The sequence below is a fragment of the Plasmodium sp. gorilla clade G2 genome (assembly GCF_900097015.1).
Source record: "Plasmodium sp. gorilla clade G2 genome assembly, chromosome: 6".
NCBI classification, from domain to species: domain Eukaryota; phylum Apicomplexa; class Aconoidasida; order Haemosporida; family Plasmodiidae; genus Plasmodium; species Plasmodium adleri (nom. inval.).
The window spans coordinates 996,269-1,014,411 of NC_041698.1; the positions used below are offsets into that span (position 1 = coordinate 996,269).

An 18,143-nucleotide genomic window follows, 5' to 3' on the forward strand; every position below is an offset into this window, starting at 1 on the left:
TTACTCGCCGTACATGAGCTGCATTTGATCGTGAACCACATATGCATCCAAATCAATAGCCGTACAATTTTTGATTGCATATAATAACCTCTCTTTTAAAATATCTAATGAAGAATATTGTGGTAATAATAAACGGAAACCACATGTTACAGCTGTAGGTAACCTCTGATCTATTGGACCAATATTTTTATTTGGATTTTCTACATCTATTATCATGTACCAATCATTTTTGGTTGTTGGTAACCTGGATCTACCTGAAACGAATCGAAGGAATGATTGTAGTTGTTCATTTGTAAACTCTTCTAAAACTGTAAAAAGTTTATCTTTTATGTTAAGGTCATTAGACCATGTATGGGCTTTTAAGACCTCTATATTAATTTCTCTTTCTCCACAAACCATATGTTCCACATCTTTAAAGTCATATAATAATCTTAATCTTCCTAGAGGTATAATGGAACTAAATCCTTTTAATAAATGTCGTATTCCTTTAGATGATTCATTCATTTTACATTTAGTCATTAATCTTATAAATAAACCTAAATTATCAAAATTTATAGGTATATTCATTCCATTTTTTATTAACTCAATCGAATTTCCTCCTGAATCTTCTGTTATAAATGTCATGTCACCTAATGATTGTTTCAATTCCATATTCCATTCATTACTCTTTTCTGAATTTAACATTTTCAATGTTTTCAACATTTCTACTGCAACAAAATCATAGTCAGCCAAATCTTGTAACTCTAGAGGTACACCACAAATCTTTTTCCATATAATAGGATTAAAACATATATTTAATGCGGATGCTATACATACACACATACCCATTACTCTACCTAAAGATTCATACATAGCTAATTCCATGGCTTTTATTGTTTTCTCATCATAATCTATATTAAATTTATTTTTCTTCTTTCCATCACTCATATTATTTTTATCACCCCCAATACTGTTCATATTGTTATTACTATTATTATTATTATTATTACTATTATTATTGTTATTACTATTATTATTGTTGCTTCTTATATTGTCTCGCATATTTTCACCTTCTTGAGGATCCCTTGGAATTACATTTTTGTCACCCTCATCATCCAAACTTTTTTTCTTTTTCCATATTTTGTTCATAAACAATTTCCTTGATTTTAATGAAGCATTGTTTATTATTTCATATATATCACTGTCGTATTCACATGTTTCGCACACAAATGGATATTCATATTTATTCTCTGTTTGGTAATCCATTTTTTCGTTTTCCTCTAACTTCTCAAAGGTAACCGATTTTTTACTTGTATAAAAGTACATTTTCTCTTTTGAATTCATATCTTGAATATTCTTATCATAACAAGTATTTTTTTTTTCATCATCATTATTATAATTATTATTATTATTATTATCATTATTATTATTATTACTATCATTATTATTATTGTCCTTTTGAGGGTTATCCTTGTTTATTCCATCCTTATGAATATCACTTGCCATATCCATTTTGTTCCTTTTATTTTTATTTTTGTATTTTCCTTTATTTTTTGATTTACCTTTTATTTGCATATTATTTTCTAAGCCATTATCATCAGAGACATTTTCCTCCATCTTTTGCTTATAATCTTCATAACTATCCTTTGCACCCTTTTGTAATTTCTTTTTTATGTCCTTTATTGAATTGTATATATTTAATATTTGCCATCTGAAACTTTCTAAATTATCAATAACATCAACTTCTCCAATGTAATCCCATTCTTTAACAACATATGGTGTGCTTTGAGGGTTAATTATTACAGTATCTTGTCTAGCACCTATTGCTTGAGTATAATTAGGACAAGGGATACACAAAGGAAAAACTGGCAAGCTTTTATCTGGAGAATCAGATAATTTCCCCATTACTTCTCTTGATATAGAAGATAAATATTCATGGAAAGGGCCACCAAAATCTGTAGCTCCTTCTCCAACAAATACTACCATAAAAGGTCGATCTCTTGGTTTTCCTCTTAATTTATCCGTATCTATATTTAATAAAGAATATGTACTTTGATACCACATGGTATGAGCAATATGTTTTGCTGTAGCTGCCATACCTCTATCTATCCTCAATGTTAAATTAGATTTCTCAGAACTAGAAGACGTGATATGTTTTAAACACTCTTTCCATAATTTTAAACATATGTCATGTTTTAATAACTTTTTAATAAACAAATATGATGATAACTGTATAGGTAAATCAGAAGATCCTAAAGCCAAAACCATTTTGTTGGAACTGTACATATTTTTACAATACTTTTCACAATCCACAAATATTTCATTTTCATCTTCACTTTCGTTGTCAAATAAATAATTATTATTATAATTATAATTATAATAATTGTCATCATGATTATTATTTTTATAATTCATTTCATTATCAGGACATATATTATGATTATTTGATTTGTCCATGTTTCCAAATAGATATTCTTTGTCTTCCATTTCCATATAACTATTATAGGAATTTTTTCCGTTATTTAAAACAAATGATCCCTTTTTAAACATGGTACTATTTTTATCTAAAGATTGCATAGAATCCATAATAATGTATTCATTTCCTGATTTTATTTTTTTTATGTCATCATTTTGTTTCCTATTTTTTCCACATATACATCTCTCATTACAAGAATTTTTATTCAAATTATAATTATAATGATTATTCTCCGAATAATTTTTATCATTTTCATTTATATGATCCCCTTCAACTTTTATTGGGTAATTACTTTTTCCAAAAATACTACTATTATTATCATTATTGCTATAGTTTGTGTTATTATATAAACTTATCATGGATACATTTTTGGACACACAATTATTATTATTACTAATAATATTATTATTAATATTATTATTATTATTATCATTATCATATGATTCAGTCCTCATTTTTTGAACTAACCAGGAATTATTATTATTTTGTAATAAGTAAGTATTTCTCCTTTTACATGTCCATGGAAAATGCGAATCATTACTCATGAAAAAACACAAAGGACATTCTAAGGTTCTTAATCCTTGTTCTTCTAAATTAATAACTGGTTTGTTAAATAATATACTTGTTATTGGTAAACAGTTTTCAAAATAAATATTAAATTTATTCAATAGATATATACGATCTTGTATTATTTTTAAAAAGGTCTTTTTATTTTCTTCATAAATATAATTCTTATAATAATCCATATTCATAATTATTTTATTTTTAGCTATATTTTTTAAACATTCTTCTGATAAAGTAAAATATTTCTTAAAATTTGGAGGTAACATACCATATCTTTTATAATTACTTTGATATATAATTCTCATAGTATAATTGTGTACATTTTTTATTTCTTCAATAAAATCATCAAGAGACATATTAATTCTTTTCCATAATTGAGAACTTTTACTTGGTAATTTCTTCTTTATCTTTTCCATATCAAAAGCATGATAAATAAATAAACTTATTTTTTCAGGAGAATCCATATAACTACTTATTAAATCATATATATGAAGTATATACATATCTAATGTTTGTGGCCATATTTTATTAAATTGTTCTCTTATCATTATTTCTTCCTCAGGTTTCGAAGTAAAATGAAATTCACACATTAATTCGAACTCGCTTTCTTCACTATCATATTCATCACAAAAGGTTTCACAACTATAATTATTTTCGAAACTATTATTTTCTTCTTGTGTATTCAAATCATTGTAGTTATTTAATGGTGATAATATATTATTTGTGTTTTTCGAATAATGGCCTTTTTCTATAAATTTATGATGATCCACATCATAAACACGATTATATTGGTCCTGAATTTTATTATTATTATTGTTATTGTCATTATTATTGTCATTATTATTATCATTGTTATTATCACCGTCACCATCATCTTTATTATTATTATTATTATTATTATATTTACTTTTCATCATTTTTCTTTGTTCTCCTGAATTTCTAAATGCTAATTTTATTCCATGCCTCTCATTTGAATAGCTCGATAATAAATTCGAAGTAACTAGAGGAGAATGACTATTTAATGATTCATCTTCTCTTCCTTTTTCAAATATGCTGTTAGAATAATTGAGCAAAAAGTTTCCATTTCTATAACCTAAAAGGTTTTTACTATAAGATGGAAATTTAATCCTACCATTTATACTAATATTATTCAAACTATCTATATTTTTTGAATTCTCTCTATTACTTATATCATTATCTTCATACATTCTATCTATTATATCTTCTAATCTCTTACTACGAATACTTCTTTGTTTGGGTTTTCTTACATTTTCTTCCTTACCACTCACCTTATTTATTAAATCATGTTGTTCATTATTTTCACTATTATTAAACAAACCTTGCTTCCTCTCTACATCATACATTCCTTTTTTATATGTCTTGTCTCCATGTTGCTGCTCTCCATACATATAATTTTTATAATCAACCGATGTCATACTGCGATCCTTCCTATTAGCAGCACATGTATTATCATCTTTTCTGTTAACTATTACATTATTGTAAAAATCGCTATAATTATTTATATTACTTGAATTATTCAAACTATTATTATATAATTCATTCGATTTTCCATACATTTCTTCTTTCATATCAGACTTATATAGATATTTATCACGTGTTTGATATTTTTTATATCTTTTTTCTTTACTATAAATATATTCATCCTCTGAATCATTCATGGAATAATAAATGTCCTTATTATTACTATGACCTTGCAATTTTTTATTCGCGAAATATTCATTCATATAATTTTTATATTTGTCATTTCCTACCTTCGAGTCGTTATTATTAATAGCATATTTTTTATTTCTTTCTTGGATAAAATAATTTTTTAAGATATTTTGTTTCGAACAAATATCATACAGAATTGTATCCCTATTAAAATGTTCTATATTTATATTTTTAAGCATGTCGTTAAATATATGAGAAGAATCGTACAATCCATTTTTTAAATGTATATCCTTATCATGAATTATATTCATTAAATTATTATAGAATGCCATATAATTACCATTTTGTAATATCTTATCAATAAAAGATGCCGATTCAAGGATTTCTTCTTCATACTTAAAAATAGTATAGGAATCGGTTATCCATTTAATATCTGAAAATTCATTTAATATGCCTATTCCTTTTAATAATTTTTTCTTCCATTCTTCATGTGAATTATCTTTCCACTGTAATTTAAAACTATTGAATATACAACAGAAGCTATCTATTTTAAGGAGGATATAACCAAGATCAATTAAATTACGAGAATTTTCCAAATTTTTTCTTAAATCAATATTTAGAAAATATTTCAATCTATCATCCATATATAAGAAATCAAATAATTCCAAGAACTTTTTGAATCCTTTTATTATATCTAATTCGTTATTAGCTTCAATTAATGAATTTTTCAACTCATCAAATTTTGGTATTTTCTTTTTTGAATCTAAATAACTATGACCCTTAATAATATCAGAGAATACTCCTGATTTATTTATAAATTCGATTAAACTATATTTCAAATCGTGATAATTGAATAGGTTATTTTGAAGGTTTGAAAGTATGAGATGTTTCCTCTTCTTCTTATCTTTTCTAAGCATATAAAAATCTTGGTATTTACCATAATAATAATTATTATAATTATTGTTAATATTATTGTTGATATTATTGTTAATATTATTGTTAATATTATTGTTAATATTATTGTTGATATTATTATTATTGCTCATGTTGCTATTCAATGCTTTATTTTTTTTATTTCCCGCTTCAAATATGTTATCCTTTCCGTGCTCTGTTTCCATATCATGGTTATAAGCCGATCTTGTTCCAAATTTTCCATCAACATATGTGTGGACTAATATATAATTTAATATGTTTTCTTTGTTATGACTAACAGGATTATAAGTCATTGGATCATTTGTGTTACTTTTATTGTTTCTCTTTTGTTTTTCGATGAATACAAATGTTTCATCTACACTATCCTTATGATCCATATGTATGGCATGATTTTCTAAATTGCTATTTGTTTCCTTAGAATAGTATTTTTCATTATTATAAGTTGAATTTTTACTACATTTTATATTTTTTCCTGATGACAGGTTACGTGAATTTTTTGATGTTGTTCTCTTACCATTACTACTAGTATTCATAACTTTTTTATTTCTTTTATCTTTTTTGCCTACCGACAAGATAGTATTATCATCACAGTTATTTTTATCACCGCAATTATTTTTATCATCGCAATTATTTTTATCATCGCAATTATTTTTATCATCACAATTATTTATATCATCACAATTATTTTTATCATCACAATTATTTATATCATCACAATTATTTATACCATCACAATTATTTATACCATCACAATTATTTTTATTTTCATTTTTATTAATTACTCTCTTGTCATATGGCTTTTGGTACTCATCATCGTCCTTTTCTTCTTCATCCTTAAGGTACGGTTTAATATTATCATTGGAATGATTTATTTCATCATCTTTAATATTGTTGTACAATAATTGTTCTTCATTTTGCTTATCATATATATCATCATACATATTTTTACATCTAGAGAAAGCATCAAATTCTAAAGAGTTCATACCTTCAAAACCTTTGTTATAGTGTGTATTATTCTTTTCTCCTTTATAACATAGCCCATTAGAATATCTTCCATATTTTGAGAACTTATATTTTTCATGATCTTCTATTATTTTCTTTTCTAAATTACCAAATTTGGATATAGAAGAGTTACTAGATGAATTATCACAGCTAAAATATTCTTCTTCCTTGGTCCTTACTCTCCATTTGTTATAATTATAATTCAACTTATCATAATTAAAATTAATATAACAAGTATCATCCTCTTTATTAAGATCATTTTTATAATCACCATTATTACATACATTATTGTATAGATTATTGTGTGTATTATTATGTACATTACTATGTACATTATTATGTACATTATTATGTACATTATTGTATATATTATTATCATCAAATGTATATTTCCTTGGTTTTTCTTTATGATACCTTACATTCACTAATTCTTCTCCAGCTACTACAAACGAATTTATTTTTACTCCACATTCATTTGGTACATTACCATTTGTACCTTTTGGAAATCCAACAACTATGGAACAATTAGAAAGCAATCCAGGTATGATATTCCTAGGAATATAACGCCCTTCATGTTTTTTCTTATTTTTTATTATTAATGTTATCCATATATTTAAAAGATTTTCAATTTTTTCATTTTTTATAAGTTTTTTTTGTACAAGTTCTTCCACAGATATACCCTTCTTATTCTTAATAGTTAGATCAGCTCCAAGTTTTAATAACAATTGAACAATTTTGATAGTAGAATTTTTCTTTCCTTGTGTATTGGAAGAATTCAATAATATTTTATGAAGAGCAGTATTTCCTTTAATATCCTTTTTATTTACTTGAACACCATATACACAAATCAACATACAAACAATTCTGCTATGTCCATTTTGTGCAGCAACCATTAAAGGAGTCTCCTTTTCTATTTTATGACAACTTTTGTTTGGGTTCACTTTACCTTTCTCAATTATATTTTGTACACACTCTTCACATCCAATTCTACAGGCTAACATCAATGGAGTCAAATATTTTTCATGCATTATATTTTTCATAGATGAAATAAGTTCGTAAGGGAAATCATCTGAATTCATTTGATAATGTTCAAAAGTTATTTCAGACATATTTTCATTTGATTTAGATAATAATTCTGGATTATTTGTCAAAATAGAGGAAACGTTTTCACAATCGTTTAGTAATAAACAGTTATATAATTTAATCATATTTACATGATTTTTAATTCTTATAACACTATCGTTTGGTTTTTCTTGTTTCAAATTATCATATGGTATATTTCTATCCTTATTATAAAAACTATTAATATTATCAATATTGTCACGATTACCATCATTATTATTATTATCATTATTATTATTATTATCATTATTATTATTATTATTATTATTATTATTCATTCCTTTATTCTTTCCCCGTCGTTCCGCACGCTCTTTTACCATACTATTAGTTCCATTCACTTTATTACCACTCTTTCGTTCATTCGAAATTGTATACATATTTGAAATAGGGAAGAAAGTAGAAACATTTACCTTAGTATTGTGTTCTGAATTTAATGTTAAATTATTTTGTGCAACTACATGATCCTTATTCATACTATCCAGGTAATTGTTTATTATATCTTCATAATTATTCATATTATCATCATAATTATTCATATGATTATCTTTATTATTCATATTATTATCTTTATTATTCATATTATTATCCATATTATCATCTTTCTTTTTATTCATCTTTTGTACATCATTCATCTCTGTTGATACATGTTCATATTTGTTATGTGCAAACCTCTTTACAAAAAAGTTATCATTAAAATTTGCGTTGCTTATACTACTAGAATAAGACAATTTGGATATATTTTGGTGGTCTCGATCCATATTCATATCTCCATTCGGTTCACTCAAGAATGTATTTTTTAAATTTCTATAATTGTAAAAGGAATCAAATTTAAATCCAAATTGATAAGTTCCATTCTTATAAAATAATAAACATTGATATAAAGGTTGAAATTCAATGCATAGATTATCATTCGATTTATATCCAACCACATCTATTTCACATTCTTCAATTTTTTCAGATGGAAATTCAGAAACACATAAAGGTAATCTGAATGGACATATAAATTTCCCATTACTTTTCCATAACCAACGATATATACCCCATATAATACCAAAAGAATTTGTAAGATCATTTTTTTTGTGATAATAATTTTCTTCCTCTTTAAAATTAACTGTACAATTAAATATAAATGGTTTTGCTGGAAATATTGAATCATATGAATCAACACATAATTTAAATTCCTTACATCCTATATAATACATAGAATAATTACTAGAATCATTTGAAAAATTCTCAATTTGTTTATCTTTCATTTTATCCATATCATAACATGTAATACTCTCTTTGAATGCATTTTTATTATCTACATGTTTCTGTTGTGAATTATTAACATCAAGGAAATTATTGGAATAACCATGATCATTATTTTTATTATCATATATTGTTTCTTTTTCGTTCGTAGGATCTACCATATAATGTCCTTGATTTTTCTTTGTATTATATGTATCATTTGAATATTCCTTTGTTTTCTTTTCGTCTATAATATTCTTATTACTATATTGAGAGTTGTCATTAATTTCTTGTATGGAGCTATATTTTATGTTATTATGAAAATGTTTTCTTATTTTAGGTATTTGGTTTAATTTGTATTTAATATGTACATTGTTATTACTATTACTATTACAATGACTATTACTATTATTATTATTATTATTGGAGGAGTTATTTTTATTTTCACTATTTAAGGTAAAATAATCATTTATGTAATTACTATGTATAACATTTTTGCTTAAACTATCTGAAAGCAGTTGTTCGTTATAATACGAGGTGTATTGTCCTCTATTGTTATCACTTAATTCATGCATATTAGTATTCGATCCTATATTATTACTTCCTGTTTTTTTCTTCTTTTCATTTGTTTTACACTCATTTGATAATAACAACTTGTTGCATATATCTAAAGTACTCTTATTATTAATTCTTACATCTTCACCTTTATTTATTATTCTATTCAAATGTTGTTTCAATACCAAATCAGCTTTGTTATTTGAATTTTCTCTTTCTACATTTTTTCTTGTATCAAATATTTTAGAATAAGGTTTCTGTTGTACCTGATACATATTATGATGACTATAGCTCACATTATTATTATTATTATTATTATTATTATTATTTGTGTTTTTCTGTTCCATACTACTAGATGTACGCTTCTCGCTATGTTTAAATTGATTGCATAAATCTATAAAACCGTAATAATTCTTAATTGATATACTTCTGATATTCTTTATATTTTCCATGCAAAGTAATTTGTATCTTTTTCCATGGGCATTCTTACAGTACATATAATAAGTAATATTTATAGGTTCACTTTTTATTTGGATATTTGGGCTAACAAATACAGTGTTTGCGAATTGGTCTTCATATTCTATATTTCCATATGTATTATGATATTTATTATATTTTATAACTATTTCATTGGCTGATTGTGGTATAATGGAAGGTATCATATTTTTTATTTTAGCATGATTTATAAAATTCGTATCATTCGTATTATTCCCCATACTATCACTATTATTTTTATTATTATTATGAACATTTACTTGTGTTGAAGTTCCTGGGACGTCCACATTATTGTCACCACTATTATTAACATCAGGCAATATAAAAAACATAGGTTTCCATAAACATTTACTCCACAACTTATTCGCATTTATACAATCATTTTCATATTTCAACTTATGAATATTTTCAAACTTAAAATAAAAGCTTGATAAAGGAGAAACAAATGTTTTTTCATTCATTTCTGTAAATTTCATATGTACAGACGGTTTATTGTAATCATTATTTTTTGGTATTTTTTTACTTTCTATTGGAGAAACTTTTAAGAATGGTAGAAATTCTTTCATTTCGTAAGAAAAATCTTTACAAAAAATTAATGTATTATTTGCAAACCATAATATTTTTTTCCCAACTATCTGTACTGTAATATTTAAAACACCTGACATTTTGTTTGTTAATAATTCTTTCATATTTTCAATGTTATTGTCAGTGCAATCAAATCCTTTTGAATTCACACTACCATCAGAAATATTTAAGGTTATATAATTAGTCTTATTAAGATGTTCATATTTATTATGAAAAAAGTTACTACTTGAATTCTTCATGGTTATATCAGATAAAGGTTCCTGAAATATTTTATTACCACTCACCATATTATTGTTAATATTAATAGTATTATCATTTTTGTTGTTGTTTTCATTATATATATCATCTTCCTTTATATTATTACCATTTCTTGTATTTCTTATTTTTTCATTTACATTTTGAACACGTTTATTACCCCTAGTTGTTTTACCTTTTTCTATTTGCTCATTATTTACATATTTTGTTAAACTCATGTGAGGTATTTTATTTATATCCGTTGTAATATTACTTGAATGCCTCTTTTCAATATCTTCATATTCATCTTCATTTTTTCTGCTTCGACTAGAAAATGATTTTTTTCTTGTGCACTTTAATGATTCATCAACAACTTTTTTGTCATATAAATATTTACTATTCTTAGATGTAATATTTTTTTCACTTAATAGTTCCTTATTCCTTAAACTATATGTGTTATTATCTTCTTCATTCTTTGATATTCTGCAATTACTAAACTTTTTGACTTTAATATTAATATACTTTCCATCATCATAATGTAACCATGCTTCTTTATCATCTTTTTCTTTTTTGTTTTCACTTTTTATTTGTCCTACTTTATCTTTCTCATCATGTGGGTTTTCACTCCTATCCGCTTCATCTCTTTCTACGTCTTCATCTTCTATTTCTATATCATCTTCTTCCAGTTTTACTTCATAATATTTTTTTCTATTTATGACTCCAATTTCAATATTTGGGAAATTGTTGAAATTACCATTGGACATATTGTCCACATTATTATCAACCAATATTAGACTTATGGTAAAAGATGATGAACATAAATTAGAGGAACCTGAATATAATTCTGAATTACCTATTAAGAAAAAGGATCCAGGTAAATTGTATATATCAGTTAATTCAATATATGAACCTAATGTAATTTTTTCTATAGTATCTAAATCTACTTTTTCATCTATAACATTTGAGTTAAGATACACAAATTCTTGTATTTTCTTAAATTTTATTTCATTCAAAATGTAATTAAAGTTGTTATCCGCACTAAAAATGATATTAGGATGCTTAAAATTTTTCTGAGTAACCTTTTCAATTTTTTCCTTTTCCTCGTTATTTAATAGGTTAATTTTTTGTTTCAGATTACAGTTACTTTTATCATCAAACTTATCTTTGTTCTCATTATATGTAAAATCTTTTTTGTTTTGATCATTAACAATATTGTCAGCGTATGATTGTTTTTTTGTATATTCAACAATATTTTTTTCTTCATTATCATAGAATGGTTTATTATGGTGAGTACTAAAAATTCCTTTGTGAATAAGAGATTTATCATTTTGTTTTGGCAATACAAACATATCTCTTATTTTCATTTTAATCGTGTTGGAATTAGAAGATGATATATGATGTATTTTTTCGTTAATATTGATAATAATATTTGCAGAAAGTTTTTTTGGGAGATGTAATACATTGTCAACAAAAAGTTCAGGATAATGGCCTTTATAACAATCATCATATGTATGTTTTCTGCATTTGGTTTTATCTGAATGTTTATAATCTGAAATGAAACTGTAATTTTTGTTGCTAATTTTGGAGTCCTTCCTTACGATGAAATCGTTTTCGTTATTCATCAAATTGTTATTATTATTAATATTATTATTATTATGATCACATTTATTATTCATGTAATCATCATATGACATATGAGATTTTTCATTTGGATCCTTTTTCATAACGTCAGAGAAAAACGATGATGTGATTAGCTGATCATCCTTTTTAACTCCTTTTTTTTTTAAATTCATTTTTCTTTTAATATACTTTGAATATATTTTTGACACATGATCCACAACATATAAATATAAACAGTATTGTTTAAAATTAGCATGTGTGTTTTCGTTATAATAATTCATAATATTATGTACATCAGCTCTTTTAATGTAATAGGCAGCACAAGCAAAATAATGAACTAGTAAGGAAGCATTCATCTTCATAGAATTATAAACACTGTGCTCTTTATTCTCCACTAAATCAAAATTTGAAAAGTTGTGTAATACTATCTTTTCATTTTTTATATTTCCATTAGTTCCATTTAAATATAAAGAATTCATAGCACCCAAATTGTTAGCATTACAAGTATTATTTGTTTCTGTATTTTCTTGTAATGTATTTGTATTATTAATATTGTTAGATGAAATATTATGACTGCTTCTTCTATTGGTTATATTTAAATTGTAAATAGTTTCATTACTAACACTACTGACACCATTGAAATGATTATTTAGAACTCTATTATTGGATGAGTTTTGCATGCAGTTTAGTATATCATTAATGTTATTATTTAAATTATCAATAATATTATTTACATGTTCATTATTAGTATTTCTTACATTATTATTATTGTTATTATTGTTATTATTACTATTATTATTATTATTACTACTACTACCATTCATATTATTATTATTATTACTACTATTACCATTAGTATTATTATTATTATTACTACTACTTCCATTCATATTATTATTATTATTATTGTTGTTGTTGTTACTTACATTGTCGTTCCCTTTATTTTTATTTGCATTATTTTTGTATCCAGAGTCGTTATTATTAAAACTTATTATTTGATTAATAATTGACGAACCACATATATTTACACAATGGAATACATAACTTAAGAAGGAGTAGTAATTACAATTTACTTTTTGCATTTTGCCTCTGGTGGTCAAATAATCATTATGCTGCTTATAAATTTTTGTACTATGATAACTTTTAGTAATTTCATTTTTATGGACACACGTAGCATCTTCCCATTCATTATTCAAAGGTTCTTCCATAGATATGTTCAACTGACTTAACATATCAATGTTATTTAATTTCTTGTGATGCTTATGCACTTGATTATTTTGTAAAATATATACTACACAACACCAGTACACTAATCTACATACATCGATTCCTAAAAAGATGGGAAGTCTATTACCATTCATAATTAATCCAAATAAAGAGGTTACTGTCATAGGTGTAATACAACAAGATCTTATTTTAGATGGACATAATGGATGTCGAACAAAAGTATCTATCATCCAATGAGCAACATGAACAGAAGGGGAAATTGCATAAAACTGTTCTACTTTAACTCTCTTTTGTGACATACTCTGAGCAACAGATCCAATTAAATGATATAACAATTCTGATTGTATTATTATTAATAATTGGTTTACTAGTTTTTCATCATCCCATGATACAACGCATTGATAAAATATTCTTTGCCATCCAAAAAGTAAAGACAATTTACAACTCTTTTCATTAAGAAGTTTGTAGACATTTTCTTTAATTTTTGCATTTCTTAATTGTCCTTGAAAGTTTTGCCAGTAATCTTCTTTTCGGAAATCTTTACTTCTACCAAGGTAATATATACATATTCGAAACAAATATATAATACTAAATATATTTAATATTTCTTCTTTATTTCTTAATTGTGCATTGAGTAATTGGCCTATATGTTCTACTTTGTTTGCTTTTCTATATTTAGGATTATATATCTTTTTAACAGGCATCATTTTGTCATTAAAATTTCTTTCTGTTTTATTATGATGATCATTATTGATCCATAACGATTCGTGTTGATATTCCTCTTTATCATTATAACAAGAATATTTATTAATATAAATATTATTACAATTATTACAACTATTATTATTATTATTATTATTTTTTTTGGTATTGTTCTTTTCTTCACTAATTTGGGCGTGATTTATATTTTGCAACACATCCTTCTTATCATCAAAAGAATCATATACCATTTCATGACCCTCTTTATTACTAAAAACGTCATCTAATTTTGTTTTCTCATTTTCAAAACATTTTGATACAAGCGTCCTATGATTCATTTCTTTTGTATTCACACTATTATAATTTTCTGAATCTTGTGAATTTATATATTTATTTTGAACTTTCCTAATGTTCTCTATTTCTTCCCCATTTCTTACACCCTCATTTATTTTCATCAAATTTGTTTTTAACTCATCAATGAAAAGTTTTGGAACCAAAGAAGCCATAACACATGTCATATCTATTATATATTTTTTCAACAACCATAAGGCATAGAATTTAACAGTTTTACGCAATATTTTGTTAGAAAAATATGAATTGGAATATTCTAGATCAAACAGTGTATTTTTTATGGAGTTTTCATTGAGTTGGTTAATACTTTGAGGGAAGCTTAAGGAATATTTATTTTGACTATTAAAACAAATTAATAGGTTCATAATATATATCCATAAATCAAAACTATCATTTTGTGCTATTACTTGTTGATTTTTAATTGTCGGAGTAGATATATCAAAATATTCGAGAAAGTTATTCGGTATACCACAATAATTTACTATTTCTAATATATTTATATATTCATTTTGTACAACATCTTTTGTATCTTTATTCTTTCCGTTTGTTGAAATATAACTTGATTGATGCTCTTCCTTATTATTTAATAAATCATTTGTATGAATATTATCATGATAACTTTGATTATCAAAGGTTACATTCTCTTTCCAGTTTATATAATCCTTATGATTATTATTATTATTATTTTTATTGTTTCCATTTGTGGTCTTTACAAAACTATTCAGAAATGATGATGTGCTACAAATTTCACTATTATTATTTCCATATTTTTTCTCTTCCCTTTTGTCAAATAAGAAATTCATATCCATCATCATATTTTTCTCAGCAAAGTATTTTATCAATACATCACTTATTCCTATATCAATAAAGAAGAATAATTTTATAAAATTCAACAACCTTTTACAAGAGGCATACACCTTTTCATTTGGTTCATAATACCCATCTGAATTCATCTCTAATAATGTTCTTAATATAATACAACAGCACATAATTGATTTTGTTCCAATCAAACATAAGGTATATCCATACAACGAATTTTTATTCATTTTGTTTGAATTCGATGTTTTATTTTTTTGCTTTTTATTTTTATATGCTTTGTTCTTTTTGATTTTGTTTTTGTTATCACTATGTCTTTCTTTTTTATTTCTATCTTTATGATATATTTCGTCTTTTTCATCATTTGACAAGTCATCATCATTTTTATCTTTGCTTAACGATCCTCTTCTTTTGTTCCTATAAGATTCGTTCGTTTCATTTTCTTCCATAAAAATAGAATTCCTTAGTGAATTTCCATTATTACCGTTTGTGTTTCCGGATTCGCTACTGCTGTTAATATTTTTTCCCATATTCTTAGTGTGCATTCTTAATGAGTCCTTACTATTACAATAACTATTACTATTACTATTACTACTACTATTTTCATTTTCATTTTCATTTTCATTATCATTATTATTTACATCAATATTAACTTTCGCTTTACTATCACCAATGCTACTATTATCACCATTTTGAATATTATAATTTTGTATTCTATCCATATTAATATTGTCATTTTTGCTTCGGGAAGGGAAATAAGGGGAATCTTTTCTACTTTCAAAAAACTCATCATTATATTCTTCATTAAGGTAATATTCAGAATCTAATTCACTCGTTTTTTGTAATATTTTCTTATAATTCCTTTTGTCTTTAAAACTCACATTATTATGTTTATCCCTAGTATACTTATGATTATTTTCACCATTCTTGTGGGTAGCAAAATTTAGGATAGACACTAAAAATACATCCATACATATAATGTCAACCAAATTGCAAAAAAATAATTCAAGACACTTTCTATCCATATTATATGTCACTGAATTCTTCAAATCAGATAAGCTAGATAACCATGGAAGCTCATCAAATATACAATTTGTGTCATCCGAAAAATTTTCATTTTTATTTTCTTTTTTATTTTCCTTTTTATTTTCTTTTGGTTCTCCATTTATATTTAATCCTAATACACATATAATAGATAATACTTCTCTAATGGTTTTATGTATATCCACACGACTCTTATACTTTTTGTTCGTATTTACATAAATAGAAGAGTCTCCATATAAATCCAAAGAAGTGTCTTCTTCCTTAGTATCATTCTGATGCTTACTCATAATTGAATCATCTTTAAAATTTTTCTTTTCTATTATTTTTTCCCCATTGTTATAATTATTCTTATCCGAACTAGTAATTTGACTATTATCATATGTAATAATATTATAATTTTTTTCCTCTGAATAGGAAAATATATCCCTATTTCCATCTTCATTATTACCAAAGGAACAATAATTATTAACCCCATTATCTTTATTTTCATTATAAAGTAAAGAATTATTACAATAATCATAATATGTATGCTTTTTTTGTTTTATTCTTTCTACATATTCTTCTTCTTCATCTACATGTTTATCTTTATGTTCATCTATATGTTCATCTATATGTTCATCTTTATGTTCCTCTTTATCACTGCTTAAATGAATATTCATTTTTTTCTTTTTTTTTCCACCTTTATTTTTGAAGTCTGTATTATTTAATACATTCATATTATTCTTTTTTTTTTTTTTCTCATTATTAGATAAAAATGTATCTAATGATATTAATTCATGTCTCTCATTAATTTTATTATTACCATTTATATTATATAAATTTTTTCCTGTTGATGTTATCCCCCTTGATACTGTATCATCTGTGTCATGACAATAATAATCATTTTCAGAATTAAAGATTACACCATTAGATGATAGATGCTTAAAGTAAGATACAATATTTGTCAAGCTAGTATTCATTCTTATAATAACTTCATGTTTTAAATCTTTTAATATTTCATTATCTGATTCAAGTATCGATTGATAAAGTTTAACCGATTCGTAAAATTCGTTTTTCTTCAATCTAATTTTTTGTATCTCCTTTTTAATATCTTTCTTATCATATCCGGATAAGGAATAAAATTGATTTAAAAATTCTTCATCTGCATTTTTCTTGTCATTCCTAAAATTATTTGCATTATTCTTATTTGGATCTACATATTGCATAGTAAATGTTGGACCTTCATAAACAATAGTTAAAGGGTCCTGGAAAATAAATATCAAATTCATTCTCCTCTCAAATTCGATTTGCGAATCAGCTTCAAATAATACTTCTAATACAGATCCAATACTTACTCCTGAAACCATCAGTTCCGTTCTTAAACATTTTTGATTTTGTTGATCTTCTACATTAAATTTTACACTGAGCAAATCACCTAATTCATATTGCACATTTGCTGCAAATACATCATGCCTAAATGGAGGACACATATTAGTTCTAAATCCAACCACATCATTTCTATCAAATACTTCAGACACGTTAGATAGAACACATTCAGCTG

The 18,143-nt window shown here is 24.8% G+C and overlaps 1 protein-coding gene across 1 annotated transcript in view; it reads right to left on the reverse strand.

Moving 5' to 3' along the window:
- PADL01_0626300 (HECT-domain (ubiquitin-transferase), putative) overlaps positions 1–18,143 on the reverse strand; it is a gene marked incomplete at both ends in the record, with an annotated part of 30,900 nt that continues 12,757 nt past the window's right edge. Inside the window, one exon of the mRNA XM_028681002.1 lies at positions 1–18,143. This exon is cut by the window's right edge and continues 12,757 nt beyond it. Within this exon, the coding sequence (XP_028537424.1) occupies positions 1–18,143 (18,143 nt within the window).